General features: G+C 39.0%; 1 protein-coding gene across 2 annotated transcripts in view; it reads left to right on the top strand.

Moving 5' to 3' along the window:
- Positions 1–18345, top strand: part of IPO11 (importin 11) — a 229452-nt gene that overhangs the window by 176340 nt on the left and 34767 nt on the right. For both annotated transcript variants that reach the window (XM_033179672.1, XM_033179673.1), the window contains one exon: positions 9124–9219. In XM_033179672.1, the coding sequence (XP_033035563.1) occupies positions 9124–9219 (96 nt within the window). The remainder of the gene's footprint in view (positions 1–9123; positions 9220–18345) is intronic.

Here is an 18345-nt window from a genome sequence, read left to right on the forward strand (position 1 = left end):
AAGCTCACCTTTCTTAAGATTTCTATATTTCTCTATCATTTACTATAGGTTCTTATCTCTACCATTTATTAAAAGTTCTTGATTAAAGCACTCTAATTTGTGTGACTGTGTTTGAGGAAGAATAGAATCCATTTTTTCCATTGAGTATTACAAATTGTGATTAAAGTTTCAGGGCATAACAAAAGTAATTTGTTTTTCCCTCATAACAAATGGCAAATATTAGAAATCAATAATATTTATTTATAAACTATAAAAGTGTATGACTTTTAAATTTATAATTCCAATGTGGAATTTTAAAAACATATCTCTCATTTCTGGGATGTAAAACTGAGAACTTACTCGCAACCTCTTCCTGTCAGTGAAGTAGATATATTTGGTGTCAAGCTATTGATGAGGGCTTCAGTGGTGTTGGGACAGGGACTTCAGTAGTAGTGATCAGGAGATAGGAGAGGCTGGGCACGGTGGTTCACACCAGTGATTCCAGCACTTTTGGAAGGCTGAGGTAGGCGGATCACTTGAGCTCAGGAATTTGAGACCAGCCTGGGCAATATGGTGAAACTTCATCTCTACCAAAAATACCAAAAATAAAAATAAAAAATAAATCTGGGTGTGGTGACCTGTGCCCATAGTCCTAGCTACTTAGGAGGCTGAGGTGTGAGGATTGCTTGAGCCCAGCGGGAGGAGGTTGCAGTGAGCCATGATTATGCCACTGCACTCCAGCCCGGGTGACAGAGCAAAACTCAAAAAAGGGAATAGCAGGTCACAGGAGAAGGAGGGGAAGGCTGATAAAGAAGACTAACATGTTCCATGGTCCTCTGGAAGTGAGAGATGCCAGTGTTTGATAGCTAGAGGCCAAGTGGTCGGGAGGGTAAGGGTGGACATTATGGGAGAGTGAGGACATTATGTAGAACTTAAGTAGTGGGGAAAGAGGATCTGTGGATACCTCTTTGTTGTCCCTAAACCTTTTACTGTTAGTGGCGTCCTGTACTTTCTCATACATGAAGTTCCAGGGTTACTTTGTTGATCTACTCTGCCTCGTGGCTTTCTGGGTCTTTTGAGTAACCATTGGACAGATTTTTGTTATCTTTTCTATTGCTTTGTGTATTTTGTTTTTAGGAGTTCTCCAAGTAGTAGTAGAGTTTATCCAGATCCCCCCATACCAGTGTTAATGCATGTCAAATATTTTCCCTGTAAACACTTTTTAAAACTGTTATTGATAAATCACATACAGAAGTAGACACATCTGTATAACTACCACTGAGGTCAATAAATAGAACATTCAGATATAACACACGTGAACATTTCTTGAACCTCTAGGCATTATATAAACATTTTAAGTTTTAAGCTTTGAGATGAAGGAGGACCAGCATGTAATTAGGACATTTTTACTTAATCAGCTTATCTGCACAGCAACAAATAACAGTAAAATCTCCAATATTTGTTCTTAGGCGGTGTTTAAAAAAAAAAAAAAAAAAAACGTAGGAGAAGAAAGCTGAGGGAACCTTTTCCAAGCTTCTGACAAGCAGTTTTAATGCTAGGCCTTCCTGCCAAGTTGATCCTACATGAACTTTTCCTGTTGAGACCTATTCTTTTTTGTTACACAAGTCAAACTCCTTTACTGGTCCTGTTATTGATCTCTGAACTAGAAAAATATATGTTTGGACTTAAAGTATGATGTACTCCTTTAAGAGGAAGGAGAGTGGGGTATGTGAAGCAAAACAGGCTGTTCTGTTTACCATTAGACTTTACCTAGACCCTCTCATTTCTCATTAAAATTTATATTTGACTTTTCTCTTACTGGACTTACCTATGAACCCTTTTAAGCTAGTGGAGAGAGAGATGAATCAATTTTCTCAAATTGTTATCTCCTTCTTAATGATTTCACGGTTATGGAAGCAATATTAACAAGGTAATAGGCATTTTTTTTTTTTTTTCTATACTAGTGCTGTACTGTCTGAAGCATAGTTTTTTGTTCTTCTTTTTAAGTGCCCTCTACCAGTGGTCCTCACTTTGCCGAAGCTGGTAAGCTTGTGTGGCCACACACTTTTAATGTGGGAAGCCTGGTATGTTAAAAGAGAAATGTTGGAGAAAGCAGTATGAGAGAGAAGAATGTATAGTATGCTTGCTGCTGGCCCAGATGTGCCTTGTTTCATTGCTTCTGACTCAATTCTGAGACATCTTGTGATAGATGACATTTTAATTTAGTAGAAAGTAGTTTTCTTATCCTGAGTAATATAGAGACCTTACATATGTGTATATATATGTTGTCTTCCTTTTGTCTCCATTTTTTCCCATGTCTGTGGAGTTTTCACTACATGCACATAAACCCTAGCCTGTTGTTAGTTTGTATCTTTGATTTTGGGCAACCTTATTGCTTTTTTCCATATGTTTTCTATGATACACAAGTTAATACATCATTTATATTTTTGTCTGAGGCTCTGAGAAGCAAAAGTTTTTATGTTGTACTGCAGTTTCCTCAAGCTTTGGCTTTCAAAACTCCCTTATCCTCAGTTACCTGCTTCTCATCTATGAAAGCATCCTTAAACACCATCGTCTAGAATTAGGACCATACTTGCAGTGTTGTTGTTGTAGTTGTAGTCTTATTATAATGCTACTGACCAGGTAAACCCAGGCTATACAATTCCTAGCAGATGGAAAGCCCCTGTGAAAGCCTGGAAACTGGAAAGTGTTAATTAATCAAAGAGAGCCCATGAAGGTGGAGAACAATGTGAGGCTAGATAAGGTCAGAGAGCTGGGCAGAAACCAGGTCATATATAGGGCTGAGTAAACTAGGATTAAGGGTTTGGATTTTTAAGTGTAATGGAAATTTGTTGAAAGGTATTAACTTTTGCTTTAAAGCAAGAAAAAGATACTAGATTTTGTAAAAGCATTCTAGTGTGCTGTATAGAGAATGGATTAGAGGAAGTCAAGAGTGAAAGTCTCCTCGTTTGGGAAAGTAGGCAGTAGTTTGAACTCTAAACTCGAGACAGATTGGCTTGTTGCACAGTGTTAATAGTAGGAATATAGAGGAGTAGAAACAAGGAAAAATTTCAGAGATAAATTTGACAGAATTTGTTCATGAATTGAGTAAATGGAAGGGTACATTGGAAGGGTAAATGAGAAGAAAGGTCAAAACTGAATCCCTGGTTTCTAGCATGAGTCACTGGGTTGATAGAGATGCTTTTTACTCAGATAAGGAAAACAGGAAGAGAGCCTGGTTTTGATTTTCCGTTTTGTTTTTGGTTTCCTTGTTTTTGTTGGGGAGACACTCATAAGTTTGGTATTGGATCTCTTAATTTTGAGATGATTGTGAGAGTGCCGAGTGGATGAGAAAGATGCCGGTGTACTTGGGGTTCCAGAACTTAGAGAAAGGTCATTGAGCATAAAGTTTTTTGGTCAACTGTAATACCTTATTATAAAACTGTAACAAAATAGTAACTATGTGTTTATATGAAGTTGTTAATTTAATTACACATTTTTGTTTTGTCTTTGTTTTTGTTTTGAGACGGAATCTTGCTCTGTCACTCAGGCTGGAGTGCAGTGACTCACTCGATCTCAGCTCACTACAAGTTCCGCCTCCCGGGTTCATGCCATTCTCCTGTCTCAGCCTACCAAGTAGCTGGGACTACAGGCGCCCGCCACCACACCCGGCTAATTTTTTGTATTTTTAGTAGAGACAGGGTTTCACCATGTTAGCCAGGATGGTCTTGATCTCTTGACCTTGTGATCCACCCGCCTCGGCCTCCCAAAGTGCTGGGATTACAGGCGTGAGCTGCCACGCCCAGGCACACATATGTATTTTTAAACGTGAAATTTTGCTTCAGTGCTATTTTTTAAATTTTATTCTTGATACAATTTTATTCAAATGCTTCTTGCAAACTTTGACATTGGTGTCTTCATCGTTATCAGTCAAAATTCCCCTTTGATCATGTAACACTGTTTTCCAGAGCATGTTATCTTCATTTTGTTCTGAGCTGTGTGACATACAAGACTTTTCCAGGAATTTAATCCCAAGCTACAATTACCTTTTCAAATAACTTCGGTAACATGAACAGAGTTGACCTTTTTGATTTGTTCTTAAAATATATCTTCATCACCTGAGGTCGGGAGTTCGAGAACAGCCTGACCAACATGAGGAAACCCCGTCTCTGCTAAAAATACAAAATTAGCTGAGCGTAGTGGCACATGCCTGTAATCCCAGCTACTCAGGAGGCTGAGGCAGGAGAATCATTTGAACCCGGGAGGTGGAGATTGTGGTGGGCTGAGATCACACCATTGCACTCCAGCCTGGGCAACAAGAGTGAAACTCAGTCTCAAAAAAAAAAAAAAAGTATCTTCATGATTACCTTGTAATTATGTGTTGTATAGCTTTATTTTCATCAGTTTCCAATATCTACAATGGTGCTAGCTCCATAATTACCAATTCTTTGATAAGTTTCTTTATATCACTTAAAAAAAAAATTCTGTCAAGTGACTTTTTAAGTAACTACTCAATCTTTTATTCAGCTGAATTTTTAAAAATGTTTTTCCAAACAGTTCTGTACCAGTCCTTGATCATCTCCTTTCCGTGGAAGCTTAGTATGTCTTCATTGGGCATTGTTTTTTATAGCAAAATCACACAGGATGGCACTTCCTTCTCATGCCATGAAATATAGATCATTTTAGTTATTTCTTGTAGTCTTAAAGATAATGGTTTTGTTGGAGGAGGGTGGTGCTGCTGTGTGTGTGTATGCACTCAAAAAATGAAAAGAAAAAACAGGTAATCAGGGGAGTGGTTTAGTATATAAAAGCTTTTGTAAGGATCATTATGGAATGCAAAAAAAAGTCAACTTTCACTTTAAGATAGTGAATTTCAACTGTGGTTTTTTAGCTTATTTTCTTGCCAGTATTTTTCAGGGGAGCTGGATTTATTAATATACTTTTCCTTGACCATGCAGAGAATTACTGTGTAGAAAGGATGTATGTTTCCATTTAAATGACAAAAGTATTTGCAGGCTATGTCCTGGGAAATATCTACAGGGGAAAACTTTTTTTTTTTTTTTAAACTAGGTAATAGGCTTATTATATTTTTATATTTTTTAAGTGAATAAGTATTTTTAAAGTATTTTCTCAGTTTTCTAATATAAAAATATTGAGATATAATACATTTTTTAAAAGGTTCTTTGGCATCTTCAACAATTTGTAAGAGTGTAAAAGGATACTGAGATGAAAAAGTGTAAGAGATTTAGAGACTGTTAACCCCCTCATTGTTCAAATGAGAAACGGTGATGATGCTGACATTTAAGTAGTGCTCTGGCACATGTGGCAGGCCTTGCTATAAGCACTTTACTTGTAGGTACTATTATGCCTTCATGTTACTGATAAGGCAAGTGAAGCACAGAGAAGTTAAATTGACTTGCCCAAGACCATGTAGCTAGTCACTGGTGGAGCCACAATTTGAGGATGTGATGCTGACCACAGTTTTCTGCCACTTTCATGAGGTCTGGAAGGGTTCAGAAGGCCCCTGCCATCTGGTTACTTCACCAGCTCTTTGTGTTCTCTAGCAATTTCACAGTCACTATGCAGGAGTCACCGAGGCCTCGAATCTGCTTTGCAGTCTTCATCCTAGATTCTGCCACCCTGAATGTTTTCAAGCATGGCCTTACAGTTGGCCTTACAAGGCCTTGATGTTTTTCAAATCTGTATGCACTTCCACTTCAACCACACATTCCTCCCTTGTGATCATGCTCAAAACTCTAATATCCTGTCTTACTGTAACTTTTTTTTTTTTTTTTTAATGTACAGTGTCTTGCTTTGTCACCCATCCTGGAGTGTAGTGGTGCCATCATGGTTCACTGCAATCTTGAACTCTTGGCCTCAAGCCATCATCTTCATATCTCAGCTGGGACTGAGTAGCTGGGACTACAGGCGTGCACTACTGCCCCCAGCTAATTTTCTTCTTTTTTTGTAGAACAGGGGTCTCACTTTGTTGCCTAGACTAGTCTTGAACTCCTGGCTTTAAGTGACTCTTCCACCTCAGCCTCCCAAAGTGCTGGAATTACAGTCGTGAGCTGCCATGCCTAGCGTAAACCTTGATGTTTGCACTTGATGTTACGGGTTTTTCTTTTGTTTGTTTTTTCCACTTTTAACCCTATCCTCTACCTGACCCAACAGGTGCCCTGTGGTCAACTCAGACTTCTCATTAATACCCTCAGCCCTTTAAACCCCTCATCCTCAAACTCTATTAGCTTTTCAAGCTTCCAAGCCTGAATTGCCTGACTCAGTTTCTCCCTGTGTGTATCTGCTTGGGGTGTAAAATATAGCAACTAAAAATGATAGAAGTGTACAGATTGAGGCTGTTGCAAATCTAGGGCATTCAACTGCAGTTGGACCTCAGTGCCATTGAGCAATCTTTTTGTCTTTGGTCAAGACCCTGTATTGTAAACATTGACCACTTGGCTCCAACTGCTTATCCACATACCTAATACATAACCTCACCTTCTAATTCACAGAAGGAGGATAATTCAAAATGCAGGAACTTCTGCTTCCCACTGTGAGCCTCCAAGGGAGTCTGTACATCTGTGTCCTGCTGCCTCCTGTACGAAGATATCCTTTGTGTTCAGCCCTGCCTCTGTTGTGATCTCACTTCATCCCATCTCTGGGATCCTGCTCCTTCACCCACCACTTTGGCACCTGCACTTTCAGCTGCTCAGCCTCTGCTGGTCCATTTCCCTCAGCCAAAAACACTCCTTCAACCCTGCACTCCCTCTGGTTATTACCCTATTGTTCCGTCCCTGGACAAGCTTCTTGAAAGAATGGTCACTCCCCTTCCTCAGCTAGAACCTGATTTATCTGATTACTTGACTTTTGGTGCTGTTAGTCACCCTCTCTTCTTCGGGGGTACCACTTTCATCATCTTCCTTCTCATGCCTTTGCTCTTTTTGTATCCCCTGTTGGATTGAGCAAAGTCACCAACCTAGTCAAGTCATCCACCCAAGATGAAACCCAACAGTCATCCTAGACTCTTTCCTCCCATTTATCTTCTATAGCCAATTAGTTGCCAAATCCTGTGATGTTTACCCATTAAACATCTGTCAAACCTACCCCTTTCTCTTTATTCCTGTGGCCACCAAACCATTTCAGGCTGCTACCATCTCTTCTGATGTGGAGTGATCTTGGCTCCTCACCAACCATCATACTCCCTTATGTGGTTCTTTTTACTGCCCTGGGCAATAATGATGCTGAAGGGCCCCCCAGAGAAGAAGTTTATACCAGAAAACAAGAGTGACCAGAAGAGGCTAAGCTCACAGAAGCCAAAGAAGCAGAGTCTTCAGGAAGGGAGACCAGTGGTGTCCACCCAGCAGAGATATCTCATGAGATAAACTGAAGTGTGGCCCCTAGATTGCAAAAATGAATGTCATCTGCCCGTGGAGTAGTAGGGTCGAAAGCTGCATTGCAGTAGGCTGACGGGAGTCCTGGGAAGCCTAGAAACTGAGAGTAGCTAGAGGTGACTTCTTCCAAAACATGAGCTGTGGGCTCTATAGAAGCCCTCTTTTTCAGTTTCTCAGCACAGTAAGGTTGAAGTCATCTCCAGTCAAGCCTGGAACACTGCCCTCTGGGTTTGGTCAGTATAAGGTTCTGGATTTCAGTCTTGACTCTAGCTACTAGCAGCTGTGGGGACACTCCACCATCTCAGTCTTTATTGCTTGCCAATTGTAGCTGCTTTCAGCTAAGTTTGTTCCTTGCTCAGGGGCTGTTCCAGTTGTAAGCTCTTCCTCCTCTGGTAGGGAAAGTGGAAAACTATTCTTTTAATGTTACCACTGTTGTAGACTCTACTGTTGTAGAAATTCTGGAGTAAGACTAATAAATCAGGGCTTGTTTCTTCCTTCGACTATTTCGATAAATTGTTGTTCTTTGCTTAACCCTGTTGAATGACCTAAGCAGATAAATACAGTTAAGGGACTATTTTATCTGGTTCTGGGTTTTAGTGCCTAAAAACTTGTTTAGTCTCTTAAATTACCCTAACTTGACTTAAACTTCCTGTATTTAAAATATAATAATGCAAGAGTGACTTTAATTATTAATTAGGTACCATGTATAAATAGCATAATTATGGTCTGGTTGGATCTGAGAAAATTCTAAGGTGATTAAGGTTGTGATTAATTTCTGTCTTGTGATTGCTATTATGAAAAAGTGTTACATCATCAATTTTAGCTTATGTAACTGTTTTGAAAAGTTAATTGAAAATTTCGTTTGTGTTACTGCCTGCTTGGACTTTATAAAAGTCTATAAAATCTGCACGTTTATAGATTTACCCCCAAATCTATAAAAATTTAAAAACACACACTACAAATTTTTTTAAGATTTCATTGCGATTTAATTCGAATTTGCCTAATGCCTAATGATTTTGAACATCCTTTTAGGATGCTCACATGCCATCTGTATATCTTCTTTGGTGAAATGTCTGTTCACGTTTTTGCCTTTTTTAAAAAAATATTTTTGTTCTGTTTCTTTTAAGAGACAGGTCTCTCTGTTGTTGTCCAGGCTGGAAAGCAGTGGCTGTTCCCAAGTGTGATCATAGTGCACTGCAGTCTTGAACTCCTGGCCTCAAGAGATTCTCCTGCCTCAGCCTCCCAAGTAGCTAGGACTACAGGCTTGCACCACAGCACCTGATGCCTATTTTAAATTGAAATTGTTTTTCATCTTAATGTGTTTGCAGAGTTCTTTTTACATCCTAGGTTCAAGTCCATTACCAGATATTTGTTTTACAAATATTTCTTCCAGATATGGCATGTCTTTCTTCTTCACAATGTCATTAGAAGAGCAGAAATTTTTACTTGTCAATACTCAATGTCTTTATCTTTGTAGTTATAAAAGTAACATAAGACTTATAAATCCAAGAATATTAAAATATTCCTTTACTATCGAATCTCTCCATCTAGTATTTAAACATACTAATTAGTGAAAAAGAATTTTGTAATGTTATAGGCAAAGATAAACTTTTTGTTATAAGAAAATAGATTTTGAAAATTTCTTTTGTATTTCAGAACTGGAATTTCTCTTCATGTTCAAGAGGATATTTCAGAGAAAAAAAAACCTGTTCTAGTACTCCAGTTAACCTGTTTTGCTTTTCTTTTATTCTAGTGTTATCCAAGATAAATTCTGTGGGATTATAAACATTTCAGTGGAAGGCCTGCATGATGTCATGACAGAAGATCCTGAAACAGGAACTTATAAAGAGTAGGTGCATTATTTAATTAATCATAATTGGATTTGGGGGATAATTAAATACATGCTGCATGATTTTTTTCACCATCACTCTTTAAGCACAATATGAAAGTTTTATAATTTCTCTTTTATACAGAAACGTTTTTATTTGTTATTTTGCTTATAGTATTTATTGTTTGATCTTGGTATCAGCTTATTTATTTATTTATTGAGATGGAGTTTCGCTCTTGTGGCCCAGCCTGGAGTGCAGTGGCACAATCTCAGCTCACTGCAACCTCTGCCTCCCAGGTTCAAGTGATTCTCCTGCCTTAGCTTCCTGAGTAGCTGGGATTACAGGCATGCACCACCACGCCTGGCTAATTTTTGTATTTTTAGTAGAGACTGGGTTTCTCCTTGTTGGTCAGGGTGGTCTTGAACTCCCAACCTCAGGTGATCTGCCTGCCTCGGCCTCCCAAAGTGCTGGGATTACAGACATGAGCCACCATGCCCGGCTGGTATCAGCTTTATTATGTTACAGCGACAACCTGAATTTAGCTGCTTTGATTTAATCGTTGTTTGATGATTAAGTTTTTAAAATTTCGAATATATTTTAGCATATAAGTTTTTTTTCCTGGTATGTTCTGAGCATGGTCTTTTTTTCAACTTTGCTGTTTATAAAGCCATCTCTAGCAAATGGGAAAGAGTGTCACTTGAATCATATTTTGTTGAAAAATATGGATAGCAGATATATGTTGTTGAACCTTATTAAACATATTAAGAAAATGTGTCTGATATGTCACTTAGCTTTTGAGAACACTGGAGTTTGTATGAAGTGGAAACATCAAATTTTTTGAGACTACAAACCAAAAACAAGAAAGCATTCAATGTAGGCAGGTTTTTTTCTTTTTAAGTTAACGTAAGGGTTTGTGGCTGTATTAGTCCATTTTCACGCTGCTATAAAGAACTGCCTGAGACTGGGTAATTTATAAAGAAAAGAGGTTTAATTTAACTCAGTTTTGCAGGACTGGGGAGGCCTCAGAAAACCTACAGTCATGGCAGAAGGGGAAGCAAACATGTCCTTTTTCACATGGTGGCCAGAAGGACAAGTGCTGAGCAAAAGGGGAAAGGCACCTTATAAAACCATCTGATCTCATGAGAGCTTACTCACAAGCACAAGAACAGCATGAGGGTAACCGCCCCCATGATTCAATTACCTCCAACTGGGTCCCTCCCATGACACGTGAGGATTACGGGAACTACAGTTCAAGATGAGATTTAGGTAGGACACAGCCAAACGATATCCATTGATATGACTGCACATGACTGTAAATTGTATACATAATATGTAACAAAGTTTACAACTATATGTGAAACGTTTAGGATATGATCAGATGTTCCTTTGTCCTCTTTGGAGTATACAGTTTAGTTGAAGGGAGAACATGGCTGATAGCACAGTTAAAACACTAGTAATGAATACAGACGATTATATCTTGTTTTGTGCAGGGAACACCGAACAGTACAATTCTGGATTTTGCTTTAATAGTAAGTCAGGGAAAGAAAAAAGGCACTATGTGTTATAGTCTTCAGGGAAGGAAGTAGAACAAAATTATAACATGTTTTAACTGGAAGAGGTGAGAGTCTGAAAGAAATTTAGAAATTTTTTTGTACAGTCTCGTGGCATTAAAAATCAGGATATCAAGGCTCTGAAAAGTTGGCCGGTCACAGTGGCTTCTGCCTGTAATCCCAGCACTTTGGGAGCTGAGGCAGGTAGATTGTTTGAGGTCTGGAGTTCGAGATCAGCCTGGCCAACATGGGGAAATCCTTATCTCTACTAAAAATAACAACAACAAAAGAAGTGGAGTGACACAGCAGATTTGTTGAAGAGTCAAGATGAGTCAAGGTGTGCATGTGCCAAGCTCAGCCATGAAGAAAAAGTTTTGGTTTGGAAGAGGGAGTATGTTGGAAGTAAGGAAAACAAACCAGTTTTAGGATCCCAGCTAAAAGGCCTAGACTTGATCAAGCGTTAGTATTGATGAGTAGCTGGAACATATCTGACCACTGGTTTCTTTTATCTGCAGAATTGTTTGGTGATTTCTTTTTGCTCTGGGTGGTACTTTGCATATAGAAACACAGTTGAGAAATAAATTACCAAGAGATACACTTTTCTGTGTCTCTGTTTCTAAGAGTGGTTAGACTAGATCTCTATTAAATCTTCCTACTTTGTAATTATGTGAATTACATAGTTCTATAAATTACAGTCCATGAGACTATAAGGCATAAATAAACTTTCAGAAATGCCTGCGTGAGAAACATAAAATACATACTTATGTAGCTAATTTAGATTTCAGCTTCCCCTTCCTATTTATTTAAACAGTTTATTCAGAAAAGTTAATCTTTCTGGTTCTGTTGAATTCTTATTATAATCTCTCAACTGAGTGAATTGGAAAAAAAAAAAAAAGGAAGAAAACTCTATTTCCTTCACCTCCATCAGTAGTGTATTAAGGTTCTCCAGAGAAACAGAACCAAGAGGAGACAAAATATGTATATATATAAAGAAATTAATTGTAAGGAATTGGCTCTCATGATTATGGAGGCTGAGTAGTCCAAAATCTACAGTTGGCAAGCTTGAGACCCACGAGAGCCCATGGTGTAAGTCTGAAGTATAAATCTGATCATGTCCCTCCAGGGTGGAAATCACCAGTGGACCTCCATTGTGTCCAGAATACAGTCCACAATTGTTTGTATTTCATAAAGGTTACTTAACTAGTTGGGCTCTGAAGGCGGAAGAAGTGCAGTGTCCCAGCTTGAAGCAGCCAGAGGATGAAATCTTCATCTAGTCAGAGTTTTATTCAGGCTTTCAGTGGATTGGCTGAGGTCCGCCCACATGGGGAGGGCAAACTGCTTTACTCAGTTTATAGATTCAAATGCTAATTTCATCCAGAAACAGCCTCACTGATACACCCAGAGTAATGTTTAACCAGATTGCTGGGCACTCAGTATCTCAGTCAAGTTGATACAAAATTAGCCATCACACTAAGAAAGCCTTGTTGACAGATCATCTTTTTATTCAAACTGTTTACGCCAGGCACTGTGCAGTGTGAGGAAGCAACTGAGTCTCTGACCTGAAAGAGCCCACAACCTAGAAGGGGAGACAGGGACAAATGGAGCAGTACCAGGTGTAAGAGAGAAAGGAGTCCAGGGAAACTGAGAATCATTCCTAAGGATATGTAGTGGATTGGAGCCAACTAAGTAACCTTTGTGAAATACAAAGAATTGTGGTCTGTATTCTGTAGTCAATGGAGGTCTACCGGTGATTTCCACCCTGGAGGGACATGATCAGATTTATACTTAGAAAGGTCACCTTAATGCATTGTGGAGGACGACGGGGTAAATGCTGGTGAGTGGTCTCAGACCAGTGGAACAACCTGGGATGCATGTTAGAAATGCAGATTCTCCTTCCTCGGTACAGACTCATTATATCAGAATCTTTTGGGGGTCACACAGTAGAATCTGCATTGCAAACAGGAACTGTGATGGTTCATATACACTGTAAAAATTGAGAACCTACTGCTGTGGAAGTGGGAAAACCATTTAGGTAGCTGTTAAAGTAGTCTTATCTTGGTGAGCGGTGATGACGTGAATTTGAGATAGATTTTGGAGGAAGGATTAGCAGGAAATGGGGACAGGTAGGATAGTATGGCTAGAGAGTGTTGAAGGGTGTTTACAGTTTGGGTGACGTGATGTACACGTGCATATACAATTTTTAAAAATAGTTGTGCTTATACCTGTAGCCTGTGCTTATTTTTATACCTTGATTCGCCCTCATAACATACTGAACATGCATTTTAAAATTTAAACAACATTTTGTGTGGAAAAAATGGAAATGGGCTTTTATTTTCCCTTCTAATGATCCCTCTTTTTTTAAAGTTAGAAAAGTTTATCTTCCAAGATAAATAGATAGTCAACAGTTGCCTATTAATGTTGATACTGGTATTTCTTCAGGGTTGTACAGAAAATCTTTTGGAAGAAAGAAGAATGCTGTTTTGAGAGTTGATGAATCTGGTTATTTGTTGGGGTTTTGTTGGTGGGTTTGTGGTTTGGTTGGTGGGTTTGTGGTTTGGTTGGTTTTTTGTTTTTATTATTTTTTTGCCTAGAGTTTTTATTAAGCCAAGAAAATACACTAATGAGGCTAGAGATTTGCCTTGTTTGCTTTCTGCTTGTATGGTTAGAGTGTTTCTCTTTTATTTCCTTAAATAATATTTTTGTTGAAAGGAATATTGGGAAATGAAATTGACAATCCCTTGCCAAGATTTGGAAAGTAAAAAGGAAGAAAGAATTTAGTGGCCCGATGTGGTGGCTCACACCTGTAATCCTAACACTTTAGGAGGCTGAGACAGTAGGATCGCTTGAGCGCAGGAGTTGGAGACCAGCCCTGGCAACATAGTGAGACCCTGTCTCTTTAAAAAGAAAAAAAAAAACTAAAAGTCAGCCAGGCACACGCCTTTAGTCCCAGCAGCTGCTTGGGAGGCTGAGGTGGGAAGATTGCTTGAGCCTGAGACGTTCAGGCTGCAGTGAGTTGTGATTGCACCACTACACTCCAGTTTGGGTGGCAGAGCAAGACCCTGTCTCAAAATAAATAAATAAGTAAGTAAAATCTAGCCAGCATTCTAAGAAGCCTGGAGGCACTAAAATTTGATTAGAAAATGACTCATAAATTGTGGTTTTTATAGCTAATAATCTTATTTGAAACTATTCTATATTCTGTAGTCCGTGGAGGTCCCCTGGTGATTTCCACACTGGAGGGACATAATCAGATTTATACTTAGAAAGGTCACTTTGGTCCATTGTGGAGGAAGATTGGCAGTGTAGATGTTGGTGAGTGGTCTCAGACCAGTAGAACAACCTGGGATTCTAAAAGTTAAAATTAGACTTTTAAAAGGACTTTTTTCTCCATCACTCAATACATTGACCCACTGGACCGCTCTTCAGAAGGGAATAGAGAATACTAGAAGAAACATTGGTTGTGGGATTCTGACATCTGTATGTTACCTTAACTTGTGTAGATCCTAGTGACCTCCTTAGGAAGTCTCTCGCTTCAGTTTCCACCCTCTGATCCATTCTGCCCCACTTAAAATTAAAAGCCAAATTTCTTACAGGATCAAGTTAATGGGGCTCTATTCTGTGCTGACTCAGTCTCCAGCTTTTTCTCTTGCCTCCCTGGGTTCTTCATCATTCTGCAAACATGCCATACACTTTTACACTCATGGCTTGACTAATATTTCTGCTGCTTGGCGTGTCAAGCCCTTATCCTCTTTAGCAAATATCTACCTCTAAAATTGCATTCCAGACTTATAGAAAGAATTTATTCCATCTTTCTCTGTTTCTTCATGGCACTTTGTCTTTACTGCTAATATACAATATTTAGTTGCTTATATTCAGTCTAGTGACCGTAAGAGGATTTGAGACAGCGCATAAGAAAGTGCATGCTCATTTTAACAGAAAACTATTAACATAGATTGAAGGGATTTAGATAAAAAACCTTGATTGGGGAAACCTGTGGCATCAGGATATAAAACTTAGCTATATGCTTTCTAATTACTAGGATAAAAAAAGAAACATTAGGAATTACATGGCTCTTATTTTCAAGTAGAAGGAAATAGGTTTATCAGGTGTTAAACTTAAGACAAATCAATTTAACAGAGTTTGATTGAGCAAAGAATTGTTCACAAATTGGGCAGCCCCCAGAACCAGAATTGGTTCACAGTGTCTTCAGTGCTGTACCTGGTCAGATAATATTTATGAGCAGAAAAGGAAAAGTGAGGTACAGGAAAGGGAAATGGGGTACAGAAACAGCTGGATTGGTTACAGCTCAGTGTTTGCCTTATTTGAACATGGGTTCAACAGTTGGCCACCTATGATTGGCTAAAACTCTGATTGGTACAAGAATAGGTTACAATCTCTTTAGACTTCCAGTTAGGTTACACTGTACTATGTACGAAGAGACCTTCAGGCTGAACTTAAAATATGTGAGGAAGAAGCTTTAGGCTAAATGTAATTTAACACAGGAGAGGGAGATTCATATTTCTTCTCATTGGGATGTCATGCCCTGAGCCCAGAAATGCATTTTATTTATTTGTTTGTTTGTTTGTTTGTTTGTTTTTGAGACGGAGTCTCTGTCACCCAGGCTAGAGTACGGTGGCTGCAACCTCCACCTCCCGGATTCAAGGGATTCCCCTGCCTCAGCCTCCCAAGTAGCTGGGACTGCAAGCACATGCCACCACGCCCGGCTAATGGCTAATTTTTTTTTTTTTACTAGAGACGGGGTTTGGGGATTCACTGTGTTAGCCAGGATGATCTCGATCTCCTGACCTCTTGATCCGCCCGCCTTGGCCTCCCAAAGTGCTGGGATTACAGGCGTGAGCCACCACACCTGGCTGAAATGCATTTTTAATTAGTATTTATATAAGTGACTATGAAAGGACTGCTTGTTTTAACAATAAAGAATTAGTTGTTTCTGATACCCTAATGACTGTAGGTAAGTGACTCTGGGATTAGCTGACTGTGGCCTTAGCAACATCATCAAAGCCCCATGTTTTTTCTACTCCGTCCCCTCAGCGTATTAACCTCATCTGCAGGCTACCATCCCTCATCGATAAAAAGTAGTTCTAGGCATTACAGTTCATAACAATGCTACTGACACATAAGTAATCTTCTTCCTTATGTCTTTTTTAAGATCGAGGCAATCCTTATCTGGAAATCATTGCAGTAGATGTCTTCTTTTGTCTAATTGGCCAGAATTCCTTAAACACGCCCCTGCTGAAAGTAGTCATTGACCAAGGGGATGGGATCTCTATTACTGATTATTGAACTACTGTCATTGGGGGTCTGGGATCAACTTTTTCTGAAATAGTGGTAGCATGGAAGAAGAGGAAAACTGGACAGATTCAGGGTTCAGTTAGGAAAGAGGCTGATTATGTAGACAAGCAGAGTGTCCACTACAGAGCCCAGCTGAAAGTGTCAGTTTTGTCTTATGTGAAACAACCCATAAATTGTTTCTTCTCTCTTTTTTTTGATATGGAATCTCACTCTGTTGCCCAGCCTGGAGTGATCTTGGTTCATTGCAAGCTCTGCCTACCAGGTTCCAGCAATTCTCTCATCTCAGCCTCCTGAGTAGCTGGGATTACAGGCATGTGCCACCACACCTAGCTAATTTTTGTATTTTTAGCAGAAATGGGGTTTCACCATGTTGGCCAGGCTGGCCTTGAACTCCTGACCTCAAGTGATTTGCTCGCCACGGCCTCCGAAAGTGCTGGGATTAGAGGCGTGAGCCACTGCACCTGGCCTGTAAATCATTTCTTATATAAACCTAGCTGAAAGTCAGTTACATAGGAGTTAAAAAAAAAAAAAAAATCTTTATTAAACAATTTATTGGAGGCCAGAGGTAAAAAAATATGTATAAATAGGAAGCATATTGGTGGTTTGGCCTAACATAGGACTGGGGTTAACAGAGTGTGTGCCCCCCACAACTTCCTCAGCAACATTAGCATCAACATTATGGAGGAAATGATGGGAAAGCATCACAGAGGAACTTGTGAGAAATGCAGATTCTCAGGCTCCATCAAAATCTACTGAATTAGACACTGTGGGAATGGGGCTCAACCGTGCTTTTAACAAGGCCCTTCAGCTGGTTGAGCTGAAAGCTCAAATTTGAGAATCACTGATATTGGACATTCAGAAAATGACTTGAATACCTGGCCTTTGTCCCAACTATCCCTCCTGTGCACACAGATGGACTCCAGGTAGAGTGGAACTAAGCTTTTTTTAGACAGTTGCACTTAATTCTGTTCAGGTGCCAGAATAAAGGCAATTTTAAAGCATCCAAATTTGATACCCTGAAGTAGAGAAAAATTCATTTAGACAACAAAAATTTTGAGGAAAAATACTGTTTATCAGTGCTCAGTGAATGTTTGTAAATTCAGCTTTTTCTCATCTGTAAAATGGCTGAATTACTTAGGGCAGAGTTTGTATAGATTAAATGAAAAGTATTATTACTACAAGTACCTTTAAACCCAGAAATGACTTAAAAGGTTTCACTTTTTTCATGCTAACACCTGTTGGTTCTGTTTAGCTGGTTGAAGTTTCTTCTTGAGAAAGATTCTTATTTAGCAGGCTGGAGTACCTGGATCTATTCGGTGATTTGTGCCTTGAGTTTAGAATGGAGAAGTGGCCACTTATATTCACGTTAGTCATTCCTATTTTAAACTGTTGTGTTTACTATTTTTATTAGTATATTACTGCATGCACAGTCTACACACTTTAGTTTATTAGCAATCTATTCATTCTTACCTGTCTTTTATGTAAAGCATGATTGTCTATCTTTAATCTTTATCAGCAAAATGAGATTTGACTTTTAATTGGAAATTTTTCTGCAGGACAGTTTTAACTTTGGGCTTTTCAGCCTCCCAAAGTACTAGGATTACAGGTGTGCACTGCTGTTCTCGGTCTTAGGGTAATAAATCTTTTAATTTAGGGAAGACAGAACAGAGAGTATTCACTATATGAGTAAGTTAACAGATTTTGGAAAGCAGTGGAAGAATTTGATGCAGAATAAAGCATGCTTTCGTGTAGATCCATAGTCATTGCAATTAGAATTCAAGTTTGCAACAGACATAAATTGACTAGTGTAAAGGAACCCCATATTATTATTCAGTTCTAAAATACAAAGTGGGATTTAGACCTTTTTAAGACATTTCACTTTATTAAATAGCTTTTGGGTTGATAGAATAGTGTAATTTTCTCACTTTGTGTCGGAGTCCATTGGCCAGCTACTTGTGTTACACTGTATTATATCATGGCAGACAAAAGCATTGCAGCCCCAGGTCAAGGACATGCAGTGAGTTAGGAATTGAGTTCCTGCCGTTTTTCAGGACTTCTGATTTCTAGCCTAAGGTTCTTTTTGATCCCACCAGTGGGCACTAACTGAATCAGAGGCAGTCACTCCAAACATTGCTTTTTTAATGATAGGAAATAGAAACGAAAGACACTTATTTCCACTGCAAGAATGAGCCTGATCAAGTTTTCTGGTATCAGCACCTATGTTAGTTCTCTATTAAAAGCTATTTACACAGCTGAGTCAGGACTTGTCCTTCACCTGTACTT

The sequence above is a fragment of the Trachypithecus francoisi genome, unplaced genomic scaffold, assembly GCF_009764315.1.
Source record: "Trachypithecus francoisi isolate TF-2019V2 unplaced genomic scaffold, Tfra_2.0 Lachesis_group2, whole genome shotgun sequence".
NCBI classification, from domain to species: Eukaryota; Metazoa; Chordata; class Mammalia; order Primates; family Cercopithecidae; genus Trachypithecus; species Trachypithecus francoisi.